At 36.1% G+C, this 24257-nt stretch overlaps 1 protein-coding gene across 2 annotated transcripts; it reads right to left on the reverse strand.

Annotated features, from left to right (window-relative positions):
• Nucleotides 1-4426: 4426 nt before the first annotated feature.
• LOC140171793 (uncharacterized) lies at nt 4427-23890 on the reverse strand. Of its 2 annotated transcripts, none has more exons than XM_072195122.1 (10): nt 23644-23890; nt 17152-17329; nt 16513-16749; nt 16071-16373; nt 15032-15219; nt 14312-14464; nt 12628-13686; nt 9689-9818; nt 5447-5542; nt 4427-5187 (listed from the first exon to the last, which is right to left on the reverse strand). In XM_072195122.1, the coding sequence occupies exons 2-10, from the start codon at nt 17300-17302 to the stop codon at nt 5102-5104; spliced, it is 2403 nt and encodes an 800-aa protein (XP_072051223.1). In that variant the 5' UTR covers nt 17303-17329; nt 23644-23890; the 3' UTR covers nt 4427-5101. The 2 variants fall into 2 exon arrangements, with proteins under 2 accessions (XP_072051223.1, XP_072051224.1); XM_072195123.1 differs by lacking the exon at nt 23644-23890 and adding an exon at nt 20885-21139.
• Nucleotides 23891-24257: the final 367 nt, after the last annotated feature.

Below are 24257 nucleotides of genomic sequence, written 5' to 3' on the forward strand. Positions count from 1 at the left end.
CACATATTGAAATACATTACATCAAAACTCCATCACGTACAATAGAACAAATTACAAATTACATTTGATTATTCTTAAAAAGTTGTTTTTATATGTGATGCCAGCATAACGTACAAAATATGTATACTAAAAGCATTTACAATTATTGCACATCAGAAAATTACAGATATTCCCAAACCTAAGATGTACGTATATTAAGATTTTAACACTTATTAACATAGCATTGGATGCAAAACTTATACAAGAGCTAATAATATTTACATTTACAGATTAACTTGTCAGGAAAAAGCCAAATCTTACAACAAAACTTCAAATCTAAAAGCCGTTATAACAACATTTAATTACCGGTACTTTTAATTTAGAATAAGTACACAATAAATTAATAAATCTTAAACACCAAGAATATGTACACCATTTTATGCATGCCGCGCCTACAAAAGGTATTTGCGCATGGCCTAAAGTCCCTCCCCCAATACCTTCTCCGGGCATATTATACAATTAATAATATACAACCCTATCATCATGTTTCAGTCGATTAACCATGCATGTTCAGTTTGAATTTCATTTCATAATTTTTTTTAAATCAAATAGAACTTAATCTGTTATTCCCGACCTAACTGGGTATAAAAGTTAAATTTTATTATTTTTTTTTTTTTTGGCGGGGGGGACTTCAATAGATAATATAAACAATATTGCAGACAGTGGACAGCCTTGATGTACCCCGGTGATGTACATCTTTTTGTTAAGGGGAACTAGAGCGGTTACCGCATCATAGCTGAACCATGGGGCTTCGGCAGTATATTGTAGTATACCAAGCCTCAAAATAAGCAGATCTGGACCAGGAGCCACACATTTGCGAAAAAAACAGCTCCTGGTCCTGAGATTATCTAGTGAATCAGGAGCCATTTTTAAAGAGCTAAGAGTCATTTAAATTTTAATTGTACACATCAAATACAAAACCTGCTTTAACTACCAGGCTCTATTTTTTTTATAAATGTAGAGCCTGGTTCATATGATTTTGGTGTGGACCAGGAGCCAAAATGTTATGACCATTGGGTAAATGGCTCCTGGGTGTCTGGTTATTTTGAAGCTTGTATACCACTGTCACACGTTTCAGACTTTCATGTGTGGCACGACCGGGTCACATTTTTGTTTCGTTTTCGAGATATATAATGCAGAAAAGACCCCATATATGAATATTGACCCGGGTCTTATGAGGAGCAAATTACTTTTGTTATAGTCTTTGCAATTTTCTACACCACTCGGGGGCTCGGGGGTCATACCTTCATGGCATTATGAAAAATGAAAAGGACCCAAAATATGAATATTGACCGGGCTTCATGAGGAGTGTTTAATGCTCCCGATAGGAAAATTATGTTTATTATATTTTTTACTTTATTTTTCTCTTTCATTTGACATTTAACACTCGGGGGTCATACCTTCTTGGCATTTCGAGATATGAAAAGGACCCATATGAATATTGACCCAGGTCTTATAATGAGTGTCACCCCGGGTGGGGAAATATTATTCTTACTTTTTTCTCTTTCATGTGACATTGACTCGGGGGGGTCGTAACTTCTTGGAATTTCAAGATATGTCGATTAAAGACCCAACGGTTGCTGAGTAAGGAAGTAAGTTAGACTAATAATAGGCTGGGACCATTTCATGGTTCAGCAAATATGACACAATTTTGAATAATGAACTTTCGTTTCATTTCACTTCATTCCTTTCCTCATACCTCTCATTTTTTCTTTCCTTGTCTTTCCCTGTAAATATATAATGTCTTTACTCTTCTTTATTTCACTTCCTCATATGTCTTTTCTTACACACTTTCGGTTTTCTTAATTCTGTATTCTTTGCTTCTTTCTTGGAACTTTTTTATTTTTATCTTTCTTACTTGCTTGTTTCTTGTTCCTGCTATTTCTTTCCCTTTCTCTATCTTTGTTTTGTATCTTTATTTGCTGTTTTTTTTCGTTACTTTGGTTGTACTTTTGCTACCCTTTTCTTTTTTTCTTTACTTCAAAATGTTTCTTTTTTCTGATGAAAGTGATGATGACTATAATGAAAGGAGGTTATGGAATAACGGGAAAAGCGACGTAGGCCTATGTTCCGACGAATGTGTGGACGCAACGCATGTATCAACTCAATACTAATACCGTAAACGTTCGCCTAATGGCGCTTTTGGATTCTTAGAAATGTGAGAGCGCCATCTTTGTAAAATCTCAACAGCATTAAGGATACGTGTATGTTAAATTGAGCAATCTGGACATAATGCCTCACCAATACTTTAGGTCACTACGTTAGTTGCTAGAGCAGCAAATGTTTTCGGGTTTCATCAGGTATTCTTTTTCAAAGTGCCATTGGACTTAATATGTAAATCGATTCATACGTTATACCTAACTCATTTTGGTAAATCTTTTTATAACATTGTAATTTCTTCATATTTTTTTTTTAATTCTTCAGTTCAAAATTACACCCTTCTATTGTCTGACCGGTTAGCTCAGTCGTTAGAGGGTGCGCCTTGAATGGTGAATGGTACTGGTTCGAATCTTGCCGCCACTTTTATGTGAAGAAGGGTCAAGAAATGTTTTTGGATTTTGTCCCCATTTTACGAACGAATATTGTGATTTTTTTTAATTTAATTTTTTTTTTTTTTTTAGATAAATAGGCACTGCGAACAAACGGCAACAAAAACCGCTGACAAAATTTGCTCCACCTGCTACCTATCAATGCGTGATATATTCCACTACATTTAACAGTTAAATGACCTTTGGAAAATAGAACGGCCTCAATGTTTCAAATTGTGTAACTACATTACTTTATTCATTTATGCATTATAAATGATCAGCTATTTTTTCTTTTCTTAAAAGGATCGAACCCAAGTAGATCAGATCATTGATCATATAACTATCAGACCACGAAGTAGTTACGTAACTCCGTGATGGTATCGGAACCAAGCAGTGTGTGTATGGCGAGCATTACGATCGCGCTGTTTTGGTATGCCTTTTTTGTGTACTGATTGTTTCGATCGTGGTTCATTACTTAAGCGCGTGATCCCGTTGACATAGTAACATTACGTAACTTCGATACCGGGCTTCGATACTGAATAGTTGTTGAGTGCACATAATATGGAAAGCCATTTGGGGTATTGTGTGCCTTCCAAAGCGCCTTATAACATGTTCTCATTGTGTTGTGGAATCCTAGCCAGTATTCAATGATAGCTATTATAAGCTTGCATTTATCGATTGGCTCCAAACAAAGGATTTGAACCTGTTTCTTCCCCGTAATCATGGCGCAGTGCAGTCCATTCAATCAAATGTTGTCATCAACCTATTTGATCGTAGTGCATTTTGTTATGTGTGTGAGACGAACTGTCGAGGTAGATGCACCATGCTTTTGTTGAATGCATTTGAGTAGTCCGCCATATTTACGGGATGATACGTCATATATGCACAGCCTCTATTCAGTTGGTCGTTGTATGATTTTGTTCGTTCACTCATTCAAATTTTATTTATATCATTTGAAGACTGAGCCTATTATGATACATCCTCCGTGGAACAGTTTCAAACAAATATAGCTAGGGATTATTAAGGCAGAGGTTATCTTTTGAATCCTCTTAGAGGGCTATCATTTTTTTCCGAAGGGGGGCCCCAAATTTACAAAAAGTCTGCGTCAATAAAATTGCGCACCCCCTATTTCGGCAACAAAAATGATCCCAAACCCCAAAATGGTATTGAAATCAGTCTTTTTGAATAAAATAACACACTTTCTGTGGTCATCGTGTGACTCCACATTTTGGTCATAAAACATTTTATGACCCCCTCCTATTATTCTTTCCAAGACTTTATGACCCCGTATATTTGGGACCCCACCCCCCTTTCGAATAAAATGATATACCTCTTATGACCACTGATGCATAGGCAAGGACACTCGCGCGAATTGAAAGACTTGTCGCACGCGACAGTTCGTCTCACACACATAACAAATGCCTATATAATCAAATAGGTTCATTACAACATTTGATTGAATGGATTGAGTTACTCTAAAATGAAACGATAAAAACAAAGAATCATGAAAAAAGACACATACAAGATAAAATAATAAAATTATATAAACAATGTTAAAGATAAAATCAAGAAAATAGAGAATAAAATTTCCTCAAATCAGAAAAAAAACATTGACAGACATCATAATCTGTCAGAAATTACTGCATGAGATTCGAACCATCAATCTTCTCCACAAGTTCTCTTTATCCTCGCACTATAGTCTAATGCTCTGCTCACTGGGCCACAACGTATCAGGTGAATGATTACCGCATTATCATGAACAAGTTTGTTCGATCTTGTTCATAATTGTATGTGTCGATAGGTTTCACCATTTAACTACACGTACCCTTAATGATCAGTGATAATAGTCGGCTTTTTACAGGGATGGCGCTCTCTCATTTCCATGAACTCCTTAGCGCCATTAGGCGAACGTTTACGGTATGCTCAGTATAAAAAGAAAGAATTCTTTCTTTCTTTCTCTTCTTATTTTCTTTCTTTCTCACTTTTTTCTTTCTTCCCTTCTTTCTTCTTCTTCTTTCTTCTTCCTGGGTCGGGGTTGGCGACTAATTACTTAAAATTGGTAATTTTATCAGGTTTACATCCTGGTTTGCATACTAGATCTTTGATATGGCTTAAACATTTGCTTTTCTTTGGTCCAAACATTTGCGTTTATATCTAACCTTTCATAACCACTATAAAAAGTATAGGAATTTTTTGTTTTAGCTATGGCCCCTCTCCAGAATTATTTAACTATATTTGTACAATTGCCTAAGTAGCATTCGATGCGAATTAGGTTACACACTTATGTATGGGGATCTTTTTATGAGCATTTTTAAGAGCTAGCGACTGCTAATATGGAGAATAATATTTTTCATTTTTTTTGCCATGGACCAAATATGGATTTTCTTCACACTTAAACATAGTTGATGGACCTTTATCTCAAACGAACACACATGGAAGTTCGGAAAAATATCTCTTCAAAATACTAAAATATGGCAGGCAGCTGTTGCTTTTCAGTTGAATAAGCCTCCACTGAAACCATCTTACATATATACCTAGGGACGTGTAGTCTTCTTTCTAGGCGGTAGTTTAGCTTCCAGATCAGACGAACAAGACGAGCTAGAATCATCTTCTTTGAGTTCTGTCAATGAAAAAAGACAATAATTCTAACTAGAGGTGCTGTTGCTAATGGCTTTTTAAATTGACGACCTCTGCATGACCTTTGACATCAACCATTATGAACAAAGTTCATTTCCTGGATCGTATAATTAAACTTCATTTGAGAAGAATATAGTAATGTATAGGGGGTGTATAGGGGGTGTATGCCAGTGGTGTATGCATGTATGAAATGGTTTATTTTCTTCCAAATAATACTGTATACTAATACTTTATTGTTTTACCTTGTTTATTTTGTTTCGCTTTTTTCTTGTTCGGCAGTCTAACCTCCAGAGTATCTGAACATGATGAACTTGACTCATCCTCTGACGATAAGAAGGCTAGAATGAGAAGGGATGAGAAGATTAAATTTATAAGATTTATCTAAAGGCATATCAGTGATAAACATAAACCAGTCCATCTTTAAAAATGTATAATAGTTTTAATTCTAAATGCAATATATTTTTAAAACAAGAAGAGTCTTTCAAAAAGACACAGTTCAGGGATCAGGTGTATAGTAATTTGTTCTAACTTTCCATTTTCATATCTAACCTACTCTGCACTGATCTTACAATAAATTAGTGATTTGAGGCATAATGATACCTACATTCTGACTCTGGCTTATAACTCTCCATCCAGCAAGAAACTCATTGAAATACAAACTTTCAAATCAATAGGCCTATCACTATCATGGAATTCAATTAATATACCATGCAGATAATAACCATGGCCCAATAAAAGTGGGTAATGGTGAATCCAACGGACGAGGACACAAAACACATCAAGGATCAATAAATGATACAAGAGGATACCTTGAATAATAACAACAGGAAAGAAAAAAAAAGCAAATCATACACCAACTTGATGTGGGGAAACAAGTAAAATACAGACTAGACAGTATGCAGGGGAAATGCAAAAACATCAGACGTAGGCCGGGAGTGAATCCCGGCAAACGAGGGCCATAGATGCATGTCGTTCTTTTCTTGAACCCACTTACTCTCCAGACCAACTTGATGCTTTCTGACCTCATGGAAATTGTTCTTACTTGCAATAATTTCACATTTGACAGCACAAACTACAAGCAGATATTTGGGACCAGTATGGGAACGAAAATGGCGCCAAACATCTATGGCCTGTCTTTTCATGGGTCGTCTTGAAGAACGTCTACTTCTTCAATCCCCAAGAAACCCTCATGTGGATGAGATATATCGATGATATTTTCTTTCTGTGGACACATGGACCGGATGAACTTCAGCACTTTGTCAACTTCTGCAATTCATTCCATACAACTATCAAGTTTACCTCTGAATCTTCTACCAAGGAAATACCCTTTCTAGATGTAATGGTATCCATCAGAGATGATACTTCCACACGGACCTGTACTTAAACCCACTGATTCACATCAGTTTCTTCACTGGACTTCCTGTCATCCCAAGCATACCAAGTCTAGTCTTCCGCACAGCTTGGCTTTCCGATTGAACCGCATCTGCTCCTCCCCTGAGACACTTCAGAAGAGAAAAGTTGAACTTGAATGCTTCTAAAGGCCAGAGGCTATCCTGGTTCTGTTATCAACAGACAAATCAACAAAGCTCTAGAGATTCCTAGATCTGATGCTCTCGAGCCTAAGACGCCAGACTCTGATAATCCAGAACGCATTCCACTGGTCATCACTTACCATCCTTCGCTTCCTAAACTTTCTCAGATACTTCACAAACACTTGCGTATCTTGCATTCTTCAGATAGATGTAAGAAGGCAATTCCTAACCTACCCATGGTAGCTTATCGGAGAAGTGCTAACATCAAGGACATGATTGTACGTTCATCCCTACCTCCAGCCCAACCTCCTCCTAGAGGCTCGATTGCATGTGGCTCATGTTCTTTATGTAAGCATGAGATCCACTCTAAACCTAAATGGGGTGGTGGCTCACCAGTCGCACACACCAAGAAAGGGTCGTCTTTCACTAGTTCTTCCACAGGTGAAAGTCATGTCATCCACAAACACCTCAGTTGTCAGAGTGAGAATGTGATCTATCTCATCACATGTGCTATTGTCAAGTACAGTATGTGGGAGAGACTGGTCGTAGCCTGAAACCAGACTGACTGAGCATTGTGCTGATGCTCGTCTTAACAGAAATACACCAGTAGCTAAACATTTCAACCTCCCAGGACATTCTGCAAATCACATTACTGTCATGTGTATTGACAAACCCCCAAAGACTGACACTTTCATGCGAAAGAAACTTGAGAAAGACTGATCTCTAAACTTCAGACAACCCAACCACTTGGCTTGAATGTTAAAGATTAACATGCCAGTGTATCTTTAGGCCTATGGATCTTGTTAGCATTTATTTCTGGACCTACATGTAGGCCTATTTGTTTGATGTGTCAGTTCACATTTGGCCTTCTTATTGTAGGCCTCCTTGCTTGCTAATATTTTCCAGCTTTTAGCAGTCCCTGTATCACTACCTATTTTGGCATATTTCATGTCAATTTGCAACGGTATTTCACTGTGCTTTGGTTTTAGTGATTTTTGGCTTTATCACTTTCATCCGCAGGCCTATATCTGTACATGCACTGTAATTAAATTTTATCATGCATGGACCACATGCTTTCATACTTTCTCTGTTTTTCTACCTCCCCCTCTTTTCAGTATGCATATTACACTTTAATATTTGAGACCTTCATTGTCTTGTGTTTTATCCAGCAATTTTTGGCTTATTTTTCACTTTTCTTGATACATGTATTGTGTAGGTCTATAAACATTATTTGTTCTTTATTTAATATGCATTACTTTTCTCATAATGTTAAAGTTTGAGTGACATTTGTCCACTTATCCTATCTATTCATTCTCTACAACCTCTATTGATTGCGACCCCACTTGACATTTACTTCCTGTCAATTAGGACAATACTCTATTGTCCCGTGGTGGTGCTTATTTACATATTGTTTGCCATTCTAACTTTGTAGTGAATTTGTTCTCAATGAGAGAAGACACAACTTATTTTGCTCTGAGTTTGCTGTCTTATTTTGCTACTTATTTCAATTTGAACTTGAACTTGCCTTCAATTTTTGACTTGAATTTGTTTTTAAACTACAGCATGTAGTTCTTGTTGTTTGCTTTATATTTTGTTGTCTGTCCCTGAAGAAGAGCAGTTTATCTGCTCGAAACGTCGGTTGTTTTTTGTCTGTTAAGTGTTTCACTGCTATGTACACAGTGATTTTCATCACTTCCAGTGTACTGTTTTCCAAATGACACTTTTGTGGGCTCTGAATTGGCAATTTTTGGCCATCGAACTTTGCCTGTTTTGTGCCTACTCTGGATGTTTGGTTTAGCGTGTCTGTTTATATGCACAGTGATTTTCATCACTTGATTTTCATCACTTGTTCTAGTGCAGTTTTGTATTACCATTGATCCTTGTTGTTTTTGCAGGTTCAGCACTTACTTCTGTGGGCCTTGGAACTGGTAATTTTTGGCTATCGAACTTTGCCTACTTCTTCTGCCTACGTCTGATGTTTTTGTCCCCCTGCATACTGTCTAGTCTGTATTTTACTTGTTTCCCCACATCAAGTTGGTGTACCTTGCTTTTTTTTTTCCCATGGCCCAATAATTATTTAGATTCCAATTAAGATAAGCAAACATTACTGGGTAGATAACAGGAACTAAATTGTGCCTTATCCCAAAATGAACAATCATGTGATGGCTCAATCCAATAGTAAACATGCTTAGAAAAAAGGCAAAAAAATAGTCCTGGCTGCCATTGTCTCAATACAAGATAAGATGTGCTAAAAAGTCCTTGTCATGTGGGGCAAGGTTAGATAAAGGGATACAAACCTAGGTATGAGACATTAAGAATTATTTCCTAGCCTCTTAACCACAGGGTTGATGGGCTACAATAGTTATTCAAGACACAGTGTATGTAAGGGATAAGCTGTGCATATGAGATATGGGTTCAAGTGGGGGAAATGTTCATTCCGTGAACAACAAAGATTCATCCTTTATGTTATACAAAATTTTCATGGAATGACTCCATCTTGTAAAACCGTTCGGCATGTGTATAAATATGGGACCAGGTCAAGCAGAATGAGGGCAGCGGTCGTGAAAGTGAATTTCACGTTGCATAAAATAAACACTGATAAGCAGCTTTTTAGCTTAAAAGTTTAATGGTAAAATGACATCACAATGTAACTCAAGAAAGCCAATTTGAAGTTGAAAAAAAAAAATTCCCTTTTGAGAATAGGTCTTGCAATAGGTCTTATGGGACGCACTGCATTTAATTCTCAGGGGGGATATTGAAGTTTGGTACAACAAACAGCACCAATGTTTTCTTTTCTCACAAACCTTATCATTGTATGAGAGGAATAATTCTGGTATACCCTGCGCACAAGTATAACGCTAACCCCTATGTTAACCCTATAACCTTAACCCAAAAATACAGGATGCGCAGGGCAGGGTAAACCAGAATATTCTCAGGAATACGTTTGCATACCTGGTTTAGTAGACTTCTTCTTTGTAGCAAGTCTGCCCTCAAGTGCCGATGAACACGATGAACTCGACTCCTCGTCCCCAACTGGGATTCGAACATCCTTCCTTACAACTGGGTTCTGTTTGCTTTCCTTCTGTTTTGGAATAAATAAAAAAAATTATAAGAAAATTAATATGAATAAATTTAAATAAATAAATAAATAAATAAATAAATAAATAAATAAATAAATAAATAAATAAATAAATAAATAAATAAATAAATAAAAGAAAAGAAATTAAAAGAAATTAAAATAAATAAAATAAATAAAATAAATAAAATAAATAAAATAAATAAAATAAATAAAATAAATAAAATAAATAAAATAAATAAAATAAATAAAATAAAATAAAATAAAATAAAATAAAATAAAATAAAATAAAATAAAATAAATAAAATAAATAAAATAAATAAATAAATAGTTTTACAGCAAGGTTCTTATGTGGGTATTTCTCTGAAAAGGTGTACTATTTGAAGATAGGCAAATATGAATTTGAAAATGATTATAAAAATGTTTCCTTTACATATCTGTAAGGATGTAAGTCTCTAGTGCATGAAAACAATATTTGGCGCAATATGTAGGGCGCCCTCTATATTATAGAGGGCGTAATCTGCAGGTTGTGCCAGGTGAGCATCATCTCCGTCACATTTAGGCCAAAAAGGAAATAAGGACAAAAAAATTGTTAAACTCTTAATTATGAGTTTTATGGATAACTTGTAAGTTGCTTGATTCATGTTTGCTTTTTTCATTAAAAAAAAAATATGATTTTGTACTTTCGTCATTTAGTTGGGACAATGAGAGGCAGGCTGTACGGAAAATGTCATGCATGTTAGTATTTTTTTATACAAACTTAAGTATATTCATAATTTTGCTTGAAATAACTAAATAAATTTCTATTGACATAGTAAACACATACAATATCAATTACATTTCCAAATAGTAAATTCCATGTTGTCTGGGTCAAAGGTCAAATAAAGGTCAACAACAATTGTGATGGAGATGACAATGCTGTGATGGAGATGATAGTGATGTGACGGAGATGATATTTCTACACAAATTCCTATAGAGAATCATCTCCGTCACAGACATTTGATTTCAGTAATGTTTTCACACTACTTGAAAATTCAATTCATACAGATGAGAAGGTCTAGAATTGGTAAGCATTTTCTGATAAACTAAACTGGACTTCGCTGTATCTCAAGATCCGGTGATGTGATGGAGATGATGGTGATGTGACGGAGATGATATTTCTACACGAATTCCTATAGAGAATCATCTCCGCCACGGCAAATTGTGACGCCAACTGATGTAGCGGAGATGATGGTTCAGACATTGCTTACGATTAATAGCAGGGTTAATCTTACCCACGTGTTACATATCACCACAACAGCTTGTGGGACATATTCAACCATCATTATTTTCCGGAAAATTTCAACAATAAGACTTATATCAAATTGATCAGAAACGTTTGGAGATGATGTTGAATAAAGGTACGCACGTGTATACTTGAAGATACCCTCAAAATTGGCAGGAAAAGAGTGCCAATGTGCACCTATTCCGGGTTGATGTTTTTCGTCGTCTGTAAAAGGCAGCGTACAGGGTCAAATTATTGACCTCTGATATTTGGTCTTCACCTCCAGTCGTTTTGATGCCAATGTGACGGCAATGATGCAAAACCAAGGGACAGCAATTTTTGACACAAATTTTTAATTATTCCATAATATTGACTTTAGAAGTGGTTTTAAGCATTTAAACCTTCTTAGACATGATATTTACCCCAGTCAGTGGTAATTTTCACTTCCCACACTTGCTCACAAAAATACTACAAAATCACTAAAATTCGGTGCGTGACATCGGGACATGGGGTTTTCAGGGGGGTCGTCAGATATTGAAGAATTTTTTGACACCAAGAAATTAATGTTTCCCTACTTGGATGTTCTTAACTATTTTTATACATACAAAAGTCCATGACTAAGCAAAAAAAAAAAAAAAAAATCCGCTTTTAAAACTTTTATGAGCGCCGAAAGTCGCGGGACTTAAAAGTTACTCTTTTCAGAGAATCACCCATGTATCAACGCTGATTCAACGTCGAAATCTTAACATGTGGCCGCTGGGATGCTTGTAATGTATAGGGGTTTGGTCATGTTAGCCAGGCTTGAGCATTTTGCTTGAGCCATGATGCAGTCATGTCTACAGTAGAATTCACCACGACCTTTGCAGGACTTAAACCCCATTAAAAGCTATTAAACCAAGATACTCATTGAAAACAGCTCAACTGATTAAATCAGATCTTCTCTGGTTAAATCCACACTACACATGTTATGTTTCTGTTTTACCTGTGCAATGGGCAATGAGCTGATATTATAGTTTCAGTTGGGTGAACGATTATAAAGCGAACGCAAGGTAACAATACTGGGTGCACTTTTGTTTACGAAATGAGACAATAGTCTGCTTATTGTTAACCAGCGTTCTTGAAAATGAGAGGCATAATGGTTTGCAGATTTAACACGGTTTGGAAATAATTTCTTCATATTTTTGGTGTTATCTGTCGTTTACATATCCTTCCTAAAACACCAAAGTGCGAATATTTCCAAACACCTAATTATTAGCTAAAAATTTAGGACATGTTACAAAACTATATTTTTAGAATTTCAGAGAATACTTTAAATATTGGCCGGTTATTTTTCACACAGTGACGTTAACTAGGCAATTGCCTTTACTTCTAACATACACTACTTGTAGAGGTCACGCGTCAATTGTGACAGCTCTGTGTATTGTGTATAGGAAAACGGACAGTAACTGCAGTATGCCTGGACAGTTTAGAAAACAACAACAATAAATGGAAATAATCAATTATTTATTAGATGTTTTTCTTTTCTTTTTTTTGAATAAATATAATTCTTACCTTCACAACGAGAGTCTTGGGCGTCGTCGTCGTCATTTTCATTACATTCTTCAAGGTATTGACTGCGCGACAAACCAGGAACCGATGTGACGTCTTGGCCCCATCAAGTTGTCTCTGAAGACCCTCTGCTTGCTGAAGGAGTTGTCTCGCTTCTGATGTCTTGTTGGTCTTTGCGAAGAGCTCACCACGAAGGCAACATAAGATAGCTTGACTCAGTTGCTTGCTGAAGGCATCTACTTCGCCATTTATCTTCTTATCAAGAATGTCTTGTACTTCTGTGAGTTGGCGAAGAAGTTCTTGGTGAAGAAGTTCTTCTGAGTCTTGTTTGACAGTGTTCAGTTGTTTTAGCTTGTAGCATAAGCACTTAAGATCAGCAAATGCGTACAAGTCGTCATCCTTCTTAGCCTGTTCTGCCATGGATCCGAATAATACCTGTCCTTCGGCAGGGGAAAAAAGAAGAAGTTCTGATGCGACGAGGACCCAAAGATTTTCTGATGGTCTGAAACCATCCGTTATCTTAAGTATGTCCAGGAAGCCAATATAGTTGGCTTGGTCCTCTCGCAGTCTTACCAGCGCATTACACAGATCATCTTGTACCATCTTGGAGATTTTTCTTAGTTTCTTACCATAGAACTGGAAGTGGCGTCTTTGTGCTTTTTGAAACACTTTGGAATATTCACTAGACTGTTGCATAAACTTGATAAGAAAACTGCGTATGCCTGTATGCATGCTGTACACTGCAGTCTTTCCAGTAAGATATTTGGACTCTACTTTTTTCACTTCCAAAAATCCTAGATACTTCAATTCTTCTAGGTCATATTGAAGCACTGACATAATCTTCTTGGGTGTTTTCAGGATCTTATGTGCTGCATCGAGTGAAAAACACCCCGGTGCTACGGCTAGTTTTATAACGTTCAGTTTATGTTTTTCTGGCAAGGACTCGAAGGAAAACCGTAGACAATGTTGAAGTTGGTCTTTTGATGATGGCTGACAACCGGAAAGAGATCTCGTTACATCTTGTATGGTGATACTTCCATCTTGGAGTCTACTGGCTGTAATCTGATAAAATAATAATGTCAGAGATAATAGTTTGAGAAGGTAAAAATTAATGACTTGCATAATAAGAAGAAAGTTTGAAGTAGATATCCTTCGTATACGTGATAGGATAAACGATATCATACATGTAGATAAAAAGATATTCATAGACAATTAAGTGATCCGCAGCCTCACCCCCCACTTTTCTCAAAAATAAAAGTTGAGATTTTTATACCACTGGAAATCTCTGGCTACGTTTATGTACAAAAATTCTTGCCGATTCAGCAAAAAAAATCTTTGTTTAGAGATGAGAAAGAACAAGACAGCTAGAATTGGTGCGACATTGTCTAACCCCAACCCTACTATAAAATGCTACAGCACAAAGCGACTGCAAGCACAAGTATTCAACGTGATGCCATTACGTTATCATCCGAACACATAGGCACGAAAACGTTGACCGGCCAAGGTACACAATCATGGCTTGCAAACCCCGGTCTTCTGCTCCACACCCGACGGATCCGTGGTTGCAAACCGGACCGGAGAAAACAAATTCATCTTCATCGCCTTTCTTCCTTTTTTCTGTCCTTCCCCTTCGCCAGAAAGAAGCCAGATAAGTAAGGGTTAAGTAAGTTAAACATAATTATATTACCTTGATAGCCAGTGGGTTTTTGCCGCACATTTTGGCAATATCATCAGCGGCATCGTAAGTGACTATAGTGTTACCGGCGTGATATCGGAACATACCGAATACTGCATCAGAGTCGAGTCCATTGTGTTGAAAAAGTCGGAATCCGTTGAGAACCTGTTGGAATATCATAAAATTCACTATAAATCATCATCGTCAAAATTGTCATTATTGAAGTTTTCCTGTACCTGGATTTCCTCACAAAATATCTTTCAATATCGCAGGCCCCGTAAGTAGCAACAACCACCACAGAACATCGTCATCGTCGTCGTCATCATCATCATCAACAATTCAACATCATCATCATCATCACCATCAACATCATCACCCGGCATCATCACCACAATTGTCATTGTCGTCGTTATCATCATCACCGTTTTAGTCAGTCATCGTTATTGTCATCATCATAATCATATCATCATCATCGTCGCTAACGTCATCGTAATAAAAAGCTTTTTAATCGCTAATATAATCTTCATAATCATCATTGGCATAATAATTTCAACCAAACTTTTGGTCACTCAAAAATTTCCTTTAACAGATAAGTGCCATTTTTTAAAAACCCTATGGTACCTTTGAACTCAACCTTACCACCCATCCATCTGTCATAATTATTAGACAGGCCTTTTCCTTAGACGGGCAAATGTTGAACAGATAAAAAGTGGTTTATAAAAACTAATATACCTTTGAGCTCAATCTTGCTTTCATGTCCAAATGATACGATGACGTCATCATTATTTTCACTCGTGGATTGGGTATAGTTGTGATGGTTCTCAGTGCGTCAGTAAACTGTCTATACGATGGGTTGGGTTGAGCTACGGAGCCGGGATTCAACATGGAATCTGCGTTGTCAAGGAGCAGAATCATGTTGCCTAGAGACGACAGAAAGATGAAATATATTATTGATTTCACTTTAAGAGGTACCATATCGACCTGTTTCAGGTGGAGTTTCAGGTTAGCCCATGTTGAAAAGTAAACGTGACCTACACCTACTATCACGTGTGAGAAATACCAAGAGTTAGTGCATGTTTGAAAACTTTTATAATTATCTGGTTAGTGAATCGTTATTTTGCATTTTGCACATTTTTCATTTCGCTGCTGGACATTTGTTATACCTTCATAGACAATAACTTTTCGAATGGTTTTAGTACTAGAAAGTTTCACGGTTTACTGTAACACTTTGATTTATAGTCTCCCATTTTACTCAGTGTTTTTTATTGGTTTGTATCCAAAATAAGAATCATTTTTCACAAAGCATGACCAAAATATAATGTTCGGCAATTATTCTTCCCAGAATAATGTGCAGATTAGATCTGCACTTCGTTCAAGTCACTGACACCTCCTGTGTATTTCGGTTGATACCAATGTTTGTATTCAATAAATACACCGTAAAACCTCGTATACAAGCATATAGAGTGTTTTTGATGAAAGCTAAATTAATACGAGACAGCCGTAAATATGCCAATACAAAAGATTGGTCTTACAATAGTACTTGTTTGTATATGCTTGTATCGGTAATTAATTTGCTCAAATTCCATATTATTATAATTTTGTCGATGGATGGCGTCTGGACTATTTAGCTTTTATCAAAAGCACTCTATATGCTTGTAGACGAGGCTTTACGGTATTTACTGAATAAAGCGCAGCACGTGAGTGAGATAGGATTGTAAAACATACCGTAGCCAATTGCAAACAATCATCCGGGACAAACATACAAACTTACCATCAGGTCCTGAGCATTCGTATCCTTTCAGCAAATCGTACAACTGTTGTACATCATATTCTGCGCTCTCCACTCCAAAGGCATGCATGATGGCAAAGAAAACATTCTCCATCGACGGAAGCCCGTTTAGGTCAACAGTGACGAGTTTATATGTGCCATTCATTCGAATGCAGGCCTCGTTTGCCATACGGGTTTTGCCAATTCCAGCCTCTCCGGTGACCGATATGGCATGGACGTGGTCGTAGTCTGTGTCTAGGATCTTTACTATGTCTGAAAGGATGTCTTGGCGTCCGAAGAAAGGACCTAAACGAAGTAATATTTAACACAATAAAGAAAGCATTAAGAAAGTAAACGAAAAAAAAAATTATAAGGGTGCAAACGTTCATTTAAACAAAGATCAACTTTAAAATGTTGAACATGTCCAAAATGCTACAAACCATACCTCCAAAAACTGACGAATTCTTCATCAATATCTTCGCCACAGCACCTTTTTCTCTGTCGTAACATTCGATCGCCTCCAGCAAATCACTACGGTCGAGACTAGTAAACAGCGCCCTCAGTAGTCCTGTGTCCTCATCGTGAATTCGATTCTGTTTTACCAAAGCGTCGAATATGCGAAGAGCATGAGCACCGCAGGACTGCCGGAGCCGATGGGGCTGATGGGGCTGGTGTGGCACCACTTTTCAGAAAAAGAAAAAATAAGAAAAAAAAAATTAAAAATAAATGCTCTCTTCTATTTGCACCACATTTTTACACTTTTCAAAATTTTACGCCATGCCAAGATCTGGTTAAAACTATGGGCCCGACCCGAGGTGAGATCAATTATAGGCCTACTATATCTTGAGCATCTTGAGAAGCGTATAAATTAGTATATTTAAAGCTTAGAGCTCCTATATATTTACGCATATACTTTTACGTATAGAGTACGGATATAAACGCGCTGAAGTGTTAAAAAAAGTGTGTGTTTTTTCGGGAAATTTTACAGTGTTCGACCTGACCCCCACAGAGGCCCTTCCCCTTCGAACCCCACTGGGGGATCAACCCCAGACCCCTGACAGCCGCCTCACCACTATTTTTTTACCTGACGGGCCTGTAGCACCATCTCCAGTGTCAACACCACTTAATTGATCTGGTAGTAGTGTTTGGACTTTGTGAATTTCTTCAGGGGCGAGCCTATTTGCTAACCAAGCAAGTAACCAACGAAATCGACTGACGTCTGCTAGTTCACTCATTCTGATCGGCCTACTAGACTACGGAACCTGTTCAAGAAGAAATAGAAATGAAAACTAAACAAATGCATGATGAGTATATTCATATATGAGCTATATGGACCAATTTTCAGGCATGAATATTTCTATACTGTGAACGTTTGGACAGTATTTTCTGTGTGACATGTCTGAGATAATATATCGAATAATTGCATTCCGAATACGAGGACTGTCCTTCTGATATCAAATAATTTTTTGAAATTCGCGATATAATACAAATTTTATGAAAAATTATTAAAATTTGATCCTTATTTAACAAGTAATTATTTGATACTAGGCCTATACATGGTTCTTTTACAGCACGCGCCCTGCTTTAAAAATGCTAACATGGAAATATCAATTAGGCCATATACTCGCAGATTTTAAAAAGAAACTTCCGTTGGATTTCTATACTTCCAAAGTTCCAATAGGCCTGTAAGCAGGTAAGCACGGTAAGGAAATGACATGAGTGAAGGTTGAAAGATCTTCTAAAACACGACACGGCCTCAATATATATACGTGTGCTATACCATATAAATAAAAGCTGTTATTTTGAAATTAGTATTTGGTTTTTTTTTTCAATGATTCTTTACATACATGCAATTATTAGCTGTTAGCTGTTATTATTAGCTTATGATTACGATATGCATTTTAGTCTAACGAGAAGAGTAGGCCTAGGCCTGATATTCGAAGAAAACAAATACTAAAGTAGTGCATGCTATATGCCTACTCATACTCACGGAGATAGTCATACAATTTGTGCCAGCGTGAAACGTCATGAACGTTTGAATAAATAATTATTGGGAATTAACTTGTTCCAAAAAGAAAATACACTCATATTTTAAATCAAATCGCTCAATGTAATATTTGTTTTGGTTTGATGAATAATAATAAACCCCCCAATAGTTTGCCAGGGGTGGTCCATACAATCATCCCCCAATGTTGACACCTGTATGTGGGTTTCTGACCAAATTAACCTCATATTTAACCATTTTAGCCCCAAAAGTGCAATTTGTTCGCGCGCGCGAATTTATTCTATTTTGCACCATATTTCAACAGTTTAGCTTCAAAATGGCAAATGTTTTCGCGCTCTAAGCACGCCTGTACCATAAACTTATTAGGTCGCCAAAAGGTGCTGAATTCACTTCACTTCAAGAAATTTTTTCCAACCCCATCCCCCCAATGTCAAAAAGAAATCTACGCCACTGACTCCCATGCAAATATTTGGAGCCGGTGTTTCGTATTTAAAGACGATCTGCATCAATTTAATGCCGATGATTTTGCCAGTAACATAACACACGCGAGTCATGCAAAGTGGTCAATATGAACCTCTGGAAAAATAGCAGAAAAATATTTCACCTAAAAATCCCATTTACCTCACATGCATAAGGGCGTAAACCACCAAATAACTTCTCCATTGAAAAGCACGTAGAAATCAACTTTTTTAAGCGGCGTTTTCTACCAGGCGTGACAATTTTTTTCACTTTTTAACGTCATCCCTGTATTAATTAAGGACTGAAATTTCATTTTAGCTTCAATTTTAGGGAACTTTACAGATTCAGTTTTTATTAAAAAATGTTGAAAAGCGACGCCGCTATTTCAACGCCAAAACTAGCATTAAAACTTGTTCCGTTAGCAGTAATTCGGACAGGGCCTACTTTTCTTGTGAAGTCGATTTGTATAATTTCATATCTATTTTAGTCATTAATAGGTTAGCATCTTTCATTTAAATCAGAACATGCCAACCTCACGAAGAACATGGTCCCTAAGGACACCACATTGTCTCCAGTAGCCATATACTTTTAACCGGAACTCATCACCATTGCACCTTTCGCGCAGTGATTTGGTGTCATGCGCCCTTGAACCGCACAAGAGGTTTGAATTTTTTTAACTTTTCTCTATTTTTGGAAACAATAAACAATTCTTAGAAAAAGTGTCACTTCTTTAATTCATACATTACACCAATCTCCTATAAGGGTTCTCTAAACAATTTTTGATACATTGAAAAAAAACCGCCATTTTGGGTACTTTTGAGCAATTATAGATATAAACAGAGTTTAAAGCAGGTTTGATCGATCTTTAAATACAATAATGACGTCATAATAGTTAAACTTAAACAACATTGAGTCAAATAACTTAAGTTGCACATTATATAAGCAAAATGCACAAAGGTTTCTGAACCACCCCCCCCCCCCCATGACAAACATCATCCCATTGCACGAGTATATGCCTAGGTCGGAAACGTTAGGGGTAGGGGTATAAAGACACGACACCTCCCCACCCTTGAGTGCTTATTTTCTCCCAATGTCTGATAATATTACAATATCTTTAATCAAAGAAACTCATCACAAACTTGGCTAATGAATTTCCCTCGAGAGAATTGAAAACAGCCGCATTGCAAATAATATCGCCATATACCGACCAAATTTTGTTAAAATAGAAAAAAAAAAGACACGTCCCCTTAAAACGCTATTGATAAGGCAGTTGGAGGTACTTGGATACCTTTGATGGGATAAATGTTTCCAAGAGTATCTTATAAACACATTTCATGTTATACATTTTTCAATTATTATACCATTTTCTTAAACAAAAATTTTAAAAGTTGAATGGTTATTCGATTTTAAGCTCAAAATGGTATATCTGAACAAACATGGCCGCCATTGCCAGCTTTGGTACCAAACCCTGTTTCCAGCGAATTTTCCAGAAATTTATACTCTAAAATCTTGTTTGAAAGCTTCATGATTATATAATAGAATATTCTAATTTCAAAATAAATCAGTTTCAGGGGAAATCTTTCTTTAATAACTTTAAATTCCAAATTTTATAGCTCATTCCACCATTTTTACAACATGCTTTCAAGGGCGTAAACCACCAAATAACTTCTCCATTGAAAAGCACGTAGAAATCAACTTTTTTAAGCGGCGTTTTCTACCAGGCGTGACAATTTTTTTCACTTTTTAACGTCATCCCTGTATTAATTAAGGACTGAAATTTCATTTTAGCTTCAATTTTAGGGAACTTTACAGATTCAGTTTTTATTAAAAAATGTTGAAAAGCGACGCCGCTATTTCAACGCCAAAACTAGCATTAAAACTTGTTCCGTTAGCAGTAATTCGGACAGGGCCTACTTTTCTTGTGAAGTCGATTTGTATAATTTCATATCTATTTTAGTCATTAATAGGTTAGCATCTTTCATTTAAATCAGAACATGCCAACCTCACGAAGAACATGGTCCCTAAGGACACCACATTGTCTCCAGTAGCCATATACTTTTAACCGGAACTCATCACCATTGCACCTTTCGCGCAGTGATTTGGTGTCATGCGCCCATAAGTACCAAATCCGGTAGGTTGCACCATGGAAATAGTAGGTACCCGGGGAGTTCACTCCCATTGTGGCCTGTACGTAATGTTTAACCAACATTTTAAAGGCACCAGTTTGAAGTTGGCCCGCTATAATAAACGTCTTAACTTGAAAACTTTAAAACCGGAACCATGGCTGCAACGCAGTACGTTTACTTCCAGCTTTAAATCTCTTCATTTGCAAAAAAAGTGATAAAAAACTCACCGTTTTATATGTCAATAGTCCATAACAGATTGAAGTCTTGAAGTTAATGACAAATTCCAAATTATAATGACATTGTATCTTATTCCTCGTCAAATCCAAATTATTTGTTGTTTCGTTAATAAACCGCCCGTCATATATTCCCAATAGTTGTTTCAGTTGAAGGATGTCGTTGGTTAAAGATTCTTTTTAAATGTTTTAAAAATAATTCGTTTTTAATAACCACTGATCTTTGTGCACCATGCATTTAGTGAAATTTCCAGGATATCACCCGGGCCTAACTCGTGTCATTATAAATTTGCTTCCTTCCTGTGCATGCAGCAATACGCCCTCGCGTTATTGAAAACAATGTTATTTCATGATCACAACCTTATCATTGTTTCCTTTTTTTTTTAAATTAAAGAGAATTTAACAAAATAGAGCATTGGTCTTTTGTATGTGTTATTTTATGTTCCTGTCGCAATAATGAAGATGGACCGTGCTAGAAAATCTACAATAATAATTATTAATAAATAAATAATTAATTAATTAATCAATGTATTAATTAATACATTTTTGCATTGACATACGAATATCAGATTGTTTTAGAATATTAAAGTGGGTGTATTAATTTGACTTCGACCAAAACCTGTAATTCGTTGAAAACACATTTAAAACAATATGATAACATTATTTCGTTGGAACCCACTTTTTATGAGACACCCTAATATGATTATTAATTAAAGATGCGTTCCATCTCCATTAGCAAACTAATAAGGCCATTTTAATTTCATAGTTCGTCGTTAAAAACCTCATGCAGAAATATAGAGTTTTTACTTGTTTTTTGTTTTTTGTTATACTTTAATTTTTTATCTGTGGGACGAACTTTTTAACAAGAATAGACCAGCTTTTCATCTCTCACAGATTTCACTGTGGTCAAGATGAAGAATTTTATTGAGATTTATAATTTAGGCTATTTTGACGTCTAGCGATGAGATCAATGTTTTATCCGGGTGTTTTATTCGGCAAAACAGCCTAAACAGGATACTGTTAATAATCCCCCCATATAAACATCTCAAAAAATGTAACTAATCCCCCTTAAATAATGGCCATTATTCAAAACAGGCTATTGTATTACAAATCTGTAAAATGCGTTGGAAGCAGAATTTATTTCTGCGCATTTTGACACCTCATTTGATACGATAGCCCAGAAAACAATAAAACACCGGTCAATTTAATTTAGGGAGGTCCAGATTTGAAAGTTGCACAAATTTTTACAATACAAAAACACTCAGATATCATTACACAGATTTCCTTCCATTACACTGAATACAAAATCAATACAATTTACTGCAACTTTCAAATCTTGGGTTACATTGATTTAAGGGGTACTACACCCATTGATTTTTTTTGCATTTTTTTGCATTTTGTGAAGAAATTACAAAAAAAAAATTGGACAAAGTGGTATGCAAAATGAAGGGGCAAATTTTCTCGTTTTATTGGTGGTATCGGTATCAATGTAGCTTACATGCTTTTACAGATAGAAGCCAAAAGGAGGTACATCACTGATGATTTAAATTCACTTCATTTTGGAAAGCTTACTATCAACGGATTTCGTTAAAATTTTGGATATGTGTTGCTAACACATTAGGGAAATAAAGTTGATATGTAAAATGGGAATAAGTGGTTCCTGATTTCTTTTATGACTTCATGAACTTGGTGCTCCACAACTATCAAAAAAGGAACTGGTTAAAATGCTTCTATTTTCAATGTTGAGCTATATTTTGCATTTTTAACTTGCGACATATTATTGCACTGAAACTTAATTAAGCCATAGGTAACAGGTTACAACAACCATACTACAGCAATGATGAAAAAAATTGTATTTCTTGTCGCCTATACAACCATATTGGGTAGTTTTCCGTAAGCTTAAGTTTTGTGATTTTGGTAACTATTTTATATTTATTTGTGAAATCCGTCTCAACTAGGCATTCTAAATTGTACTCACCATTTACATCCCAAGGTATATTAGTATATCCACCATGCACTTCTCGATATATATCCAGTTAAAGACAGAATATCAAAATTATGCCTCATATGATATCACAGACTCTCACATGTGTATTCAAAATTGATGCTTAAATTTGACCTGAACCAATTGACCTATAACCTGACATACGGTGACCTAATAGCCTTTTCTTCTCCTAACAACTAATGACTATGCATCAATTGTATAAGTGTTTATTTAATTTATTCAGTGTTATATCATGGTAGGTATTTTGCATGCACCACTATAGATTTTCTATAGAGAGTATAACAAAGGATTTAATGTATTCTATTCATGTACCCTACTTGAACATTTTCAAAAGAATAAATTATGGTTTGTTATGAAACACAGATCTGATGAGTTACTAGGTTACAGTAAACAAAAAATATATAGGGCTAAAATGACTTACTAAAATTGTTGAAATTCACTTTATATGTAGATATATTTTATAAGTTCAGGACATGAGGTGATAAACATATATATGTACTTAATAAATTTGCAAGAAAAAAAAGAAGAGGGGTACTGATGAAAATCGGGGTATTATATCGCCTTAAATGTACGCTGTGACGTCAATATTTAGTCAAATGAGGTGTCAAAATGTGCAGAAATAAATTCTGCTTCCAACGCATTTTACAGATTTGTAATACAATCACCCGTTTTTTGAATAATGGTCATTATTTAAGGGGGGTTAGTTACTTTTTTTGAGATGTTTATATTACAAACTAATACTACTCACCTATACGTAACTTAGGAGCCAACTTATTGTCCGTGTGTTGATAAAACACATAAAAGTAATAATGGCATTAAATTTTTCTCTTTCCAATTTTTGTTCCAGTTTTTGTCCGTTTCTAACCAGCAAAACGTATCCTAAGCAGGATTCATCAGCTCATAAAACAAAAGTGGCTGCAACCCTGGCTACTGTGGCCTTCATCAACACAGAGACCGGGCTTCATCTCGTGATAGAAGCAAAGGATACGCCAGCAAGTGGTGCTGGTAGACATGGTACTTGGTAGATGAGGCTGGAAGTTCTAGAAGGAAATGGAAGTTTCGATGTATACCACATGATTTCCTGCTATAACAAGGGTATTATAATAGTACAACTATCATGGACCATTTGTTTCAACTTGTTTGTTTGTTTGTTTTGTTTAAACGGTCCCTCCGTGTGGAGACACACTTGGGCCCTGATGGGACCAGGATCAAACAAATGCTTAAAGTTTGTATCAATATATTTATTGACTGCTTGATTTTCCATATTTCTAATCAATTATTATAAAGAACGATTGTGAGAATAGAGCTTGCTATAGCTTAACATATTATTGCATAAGTGATGTTGATATAAAGTCAGTTGTC

Source organism: Amphiura filiformis, chromosome 15 (assembly GCF_039555335.1).
Source record: "Amphiura filiformis chromosome 15, Afil_fr2py, whole genome shotgun sequence".
Taxonomy (NCBI): Eukaryota; Metazoa; Echinodermata; class Ophiuroidea; order Amphilepidida; family Amphiuridae; genus Amphiura; species Amphiura filiformis.

What these genes read in the sequence shown, in the direction of transcription:
- LOC140171793 (XM_072195122.1), bottom strand. Translation starts at nt 17,302, where the DNA reads ATGAGTGAACTAGCAGACGTCAGTCGATTTCGTTGGTTACTTGCTTGG. An exon ending in GAATTCGTCAGTTTTTGGAG is followed by an intron (nt 16,374 to 16,512) that starts GTATGGTTTGTA and finishes TACTTCGTTTAG; the next exon opens with GTCCTTTCTTCGGACGCCAA. An exon ending in CCAAGACTCTCGTTGTGAAG is followed by an intron (nt 9,819 to 12,627) that starts GTAAGAATTATA and finishes ATTCCAAAACAG; the next exon opens with AAGGAAAGCAAACAGAACCC.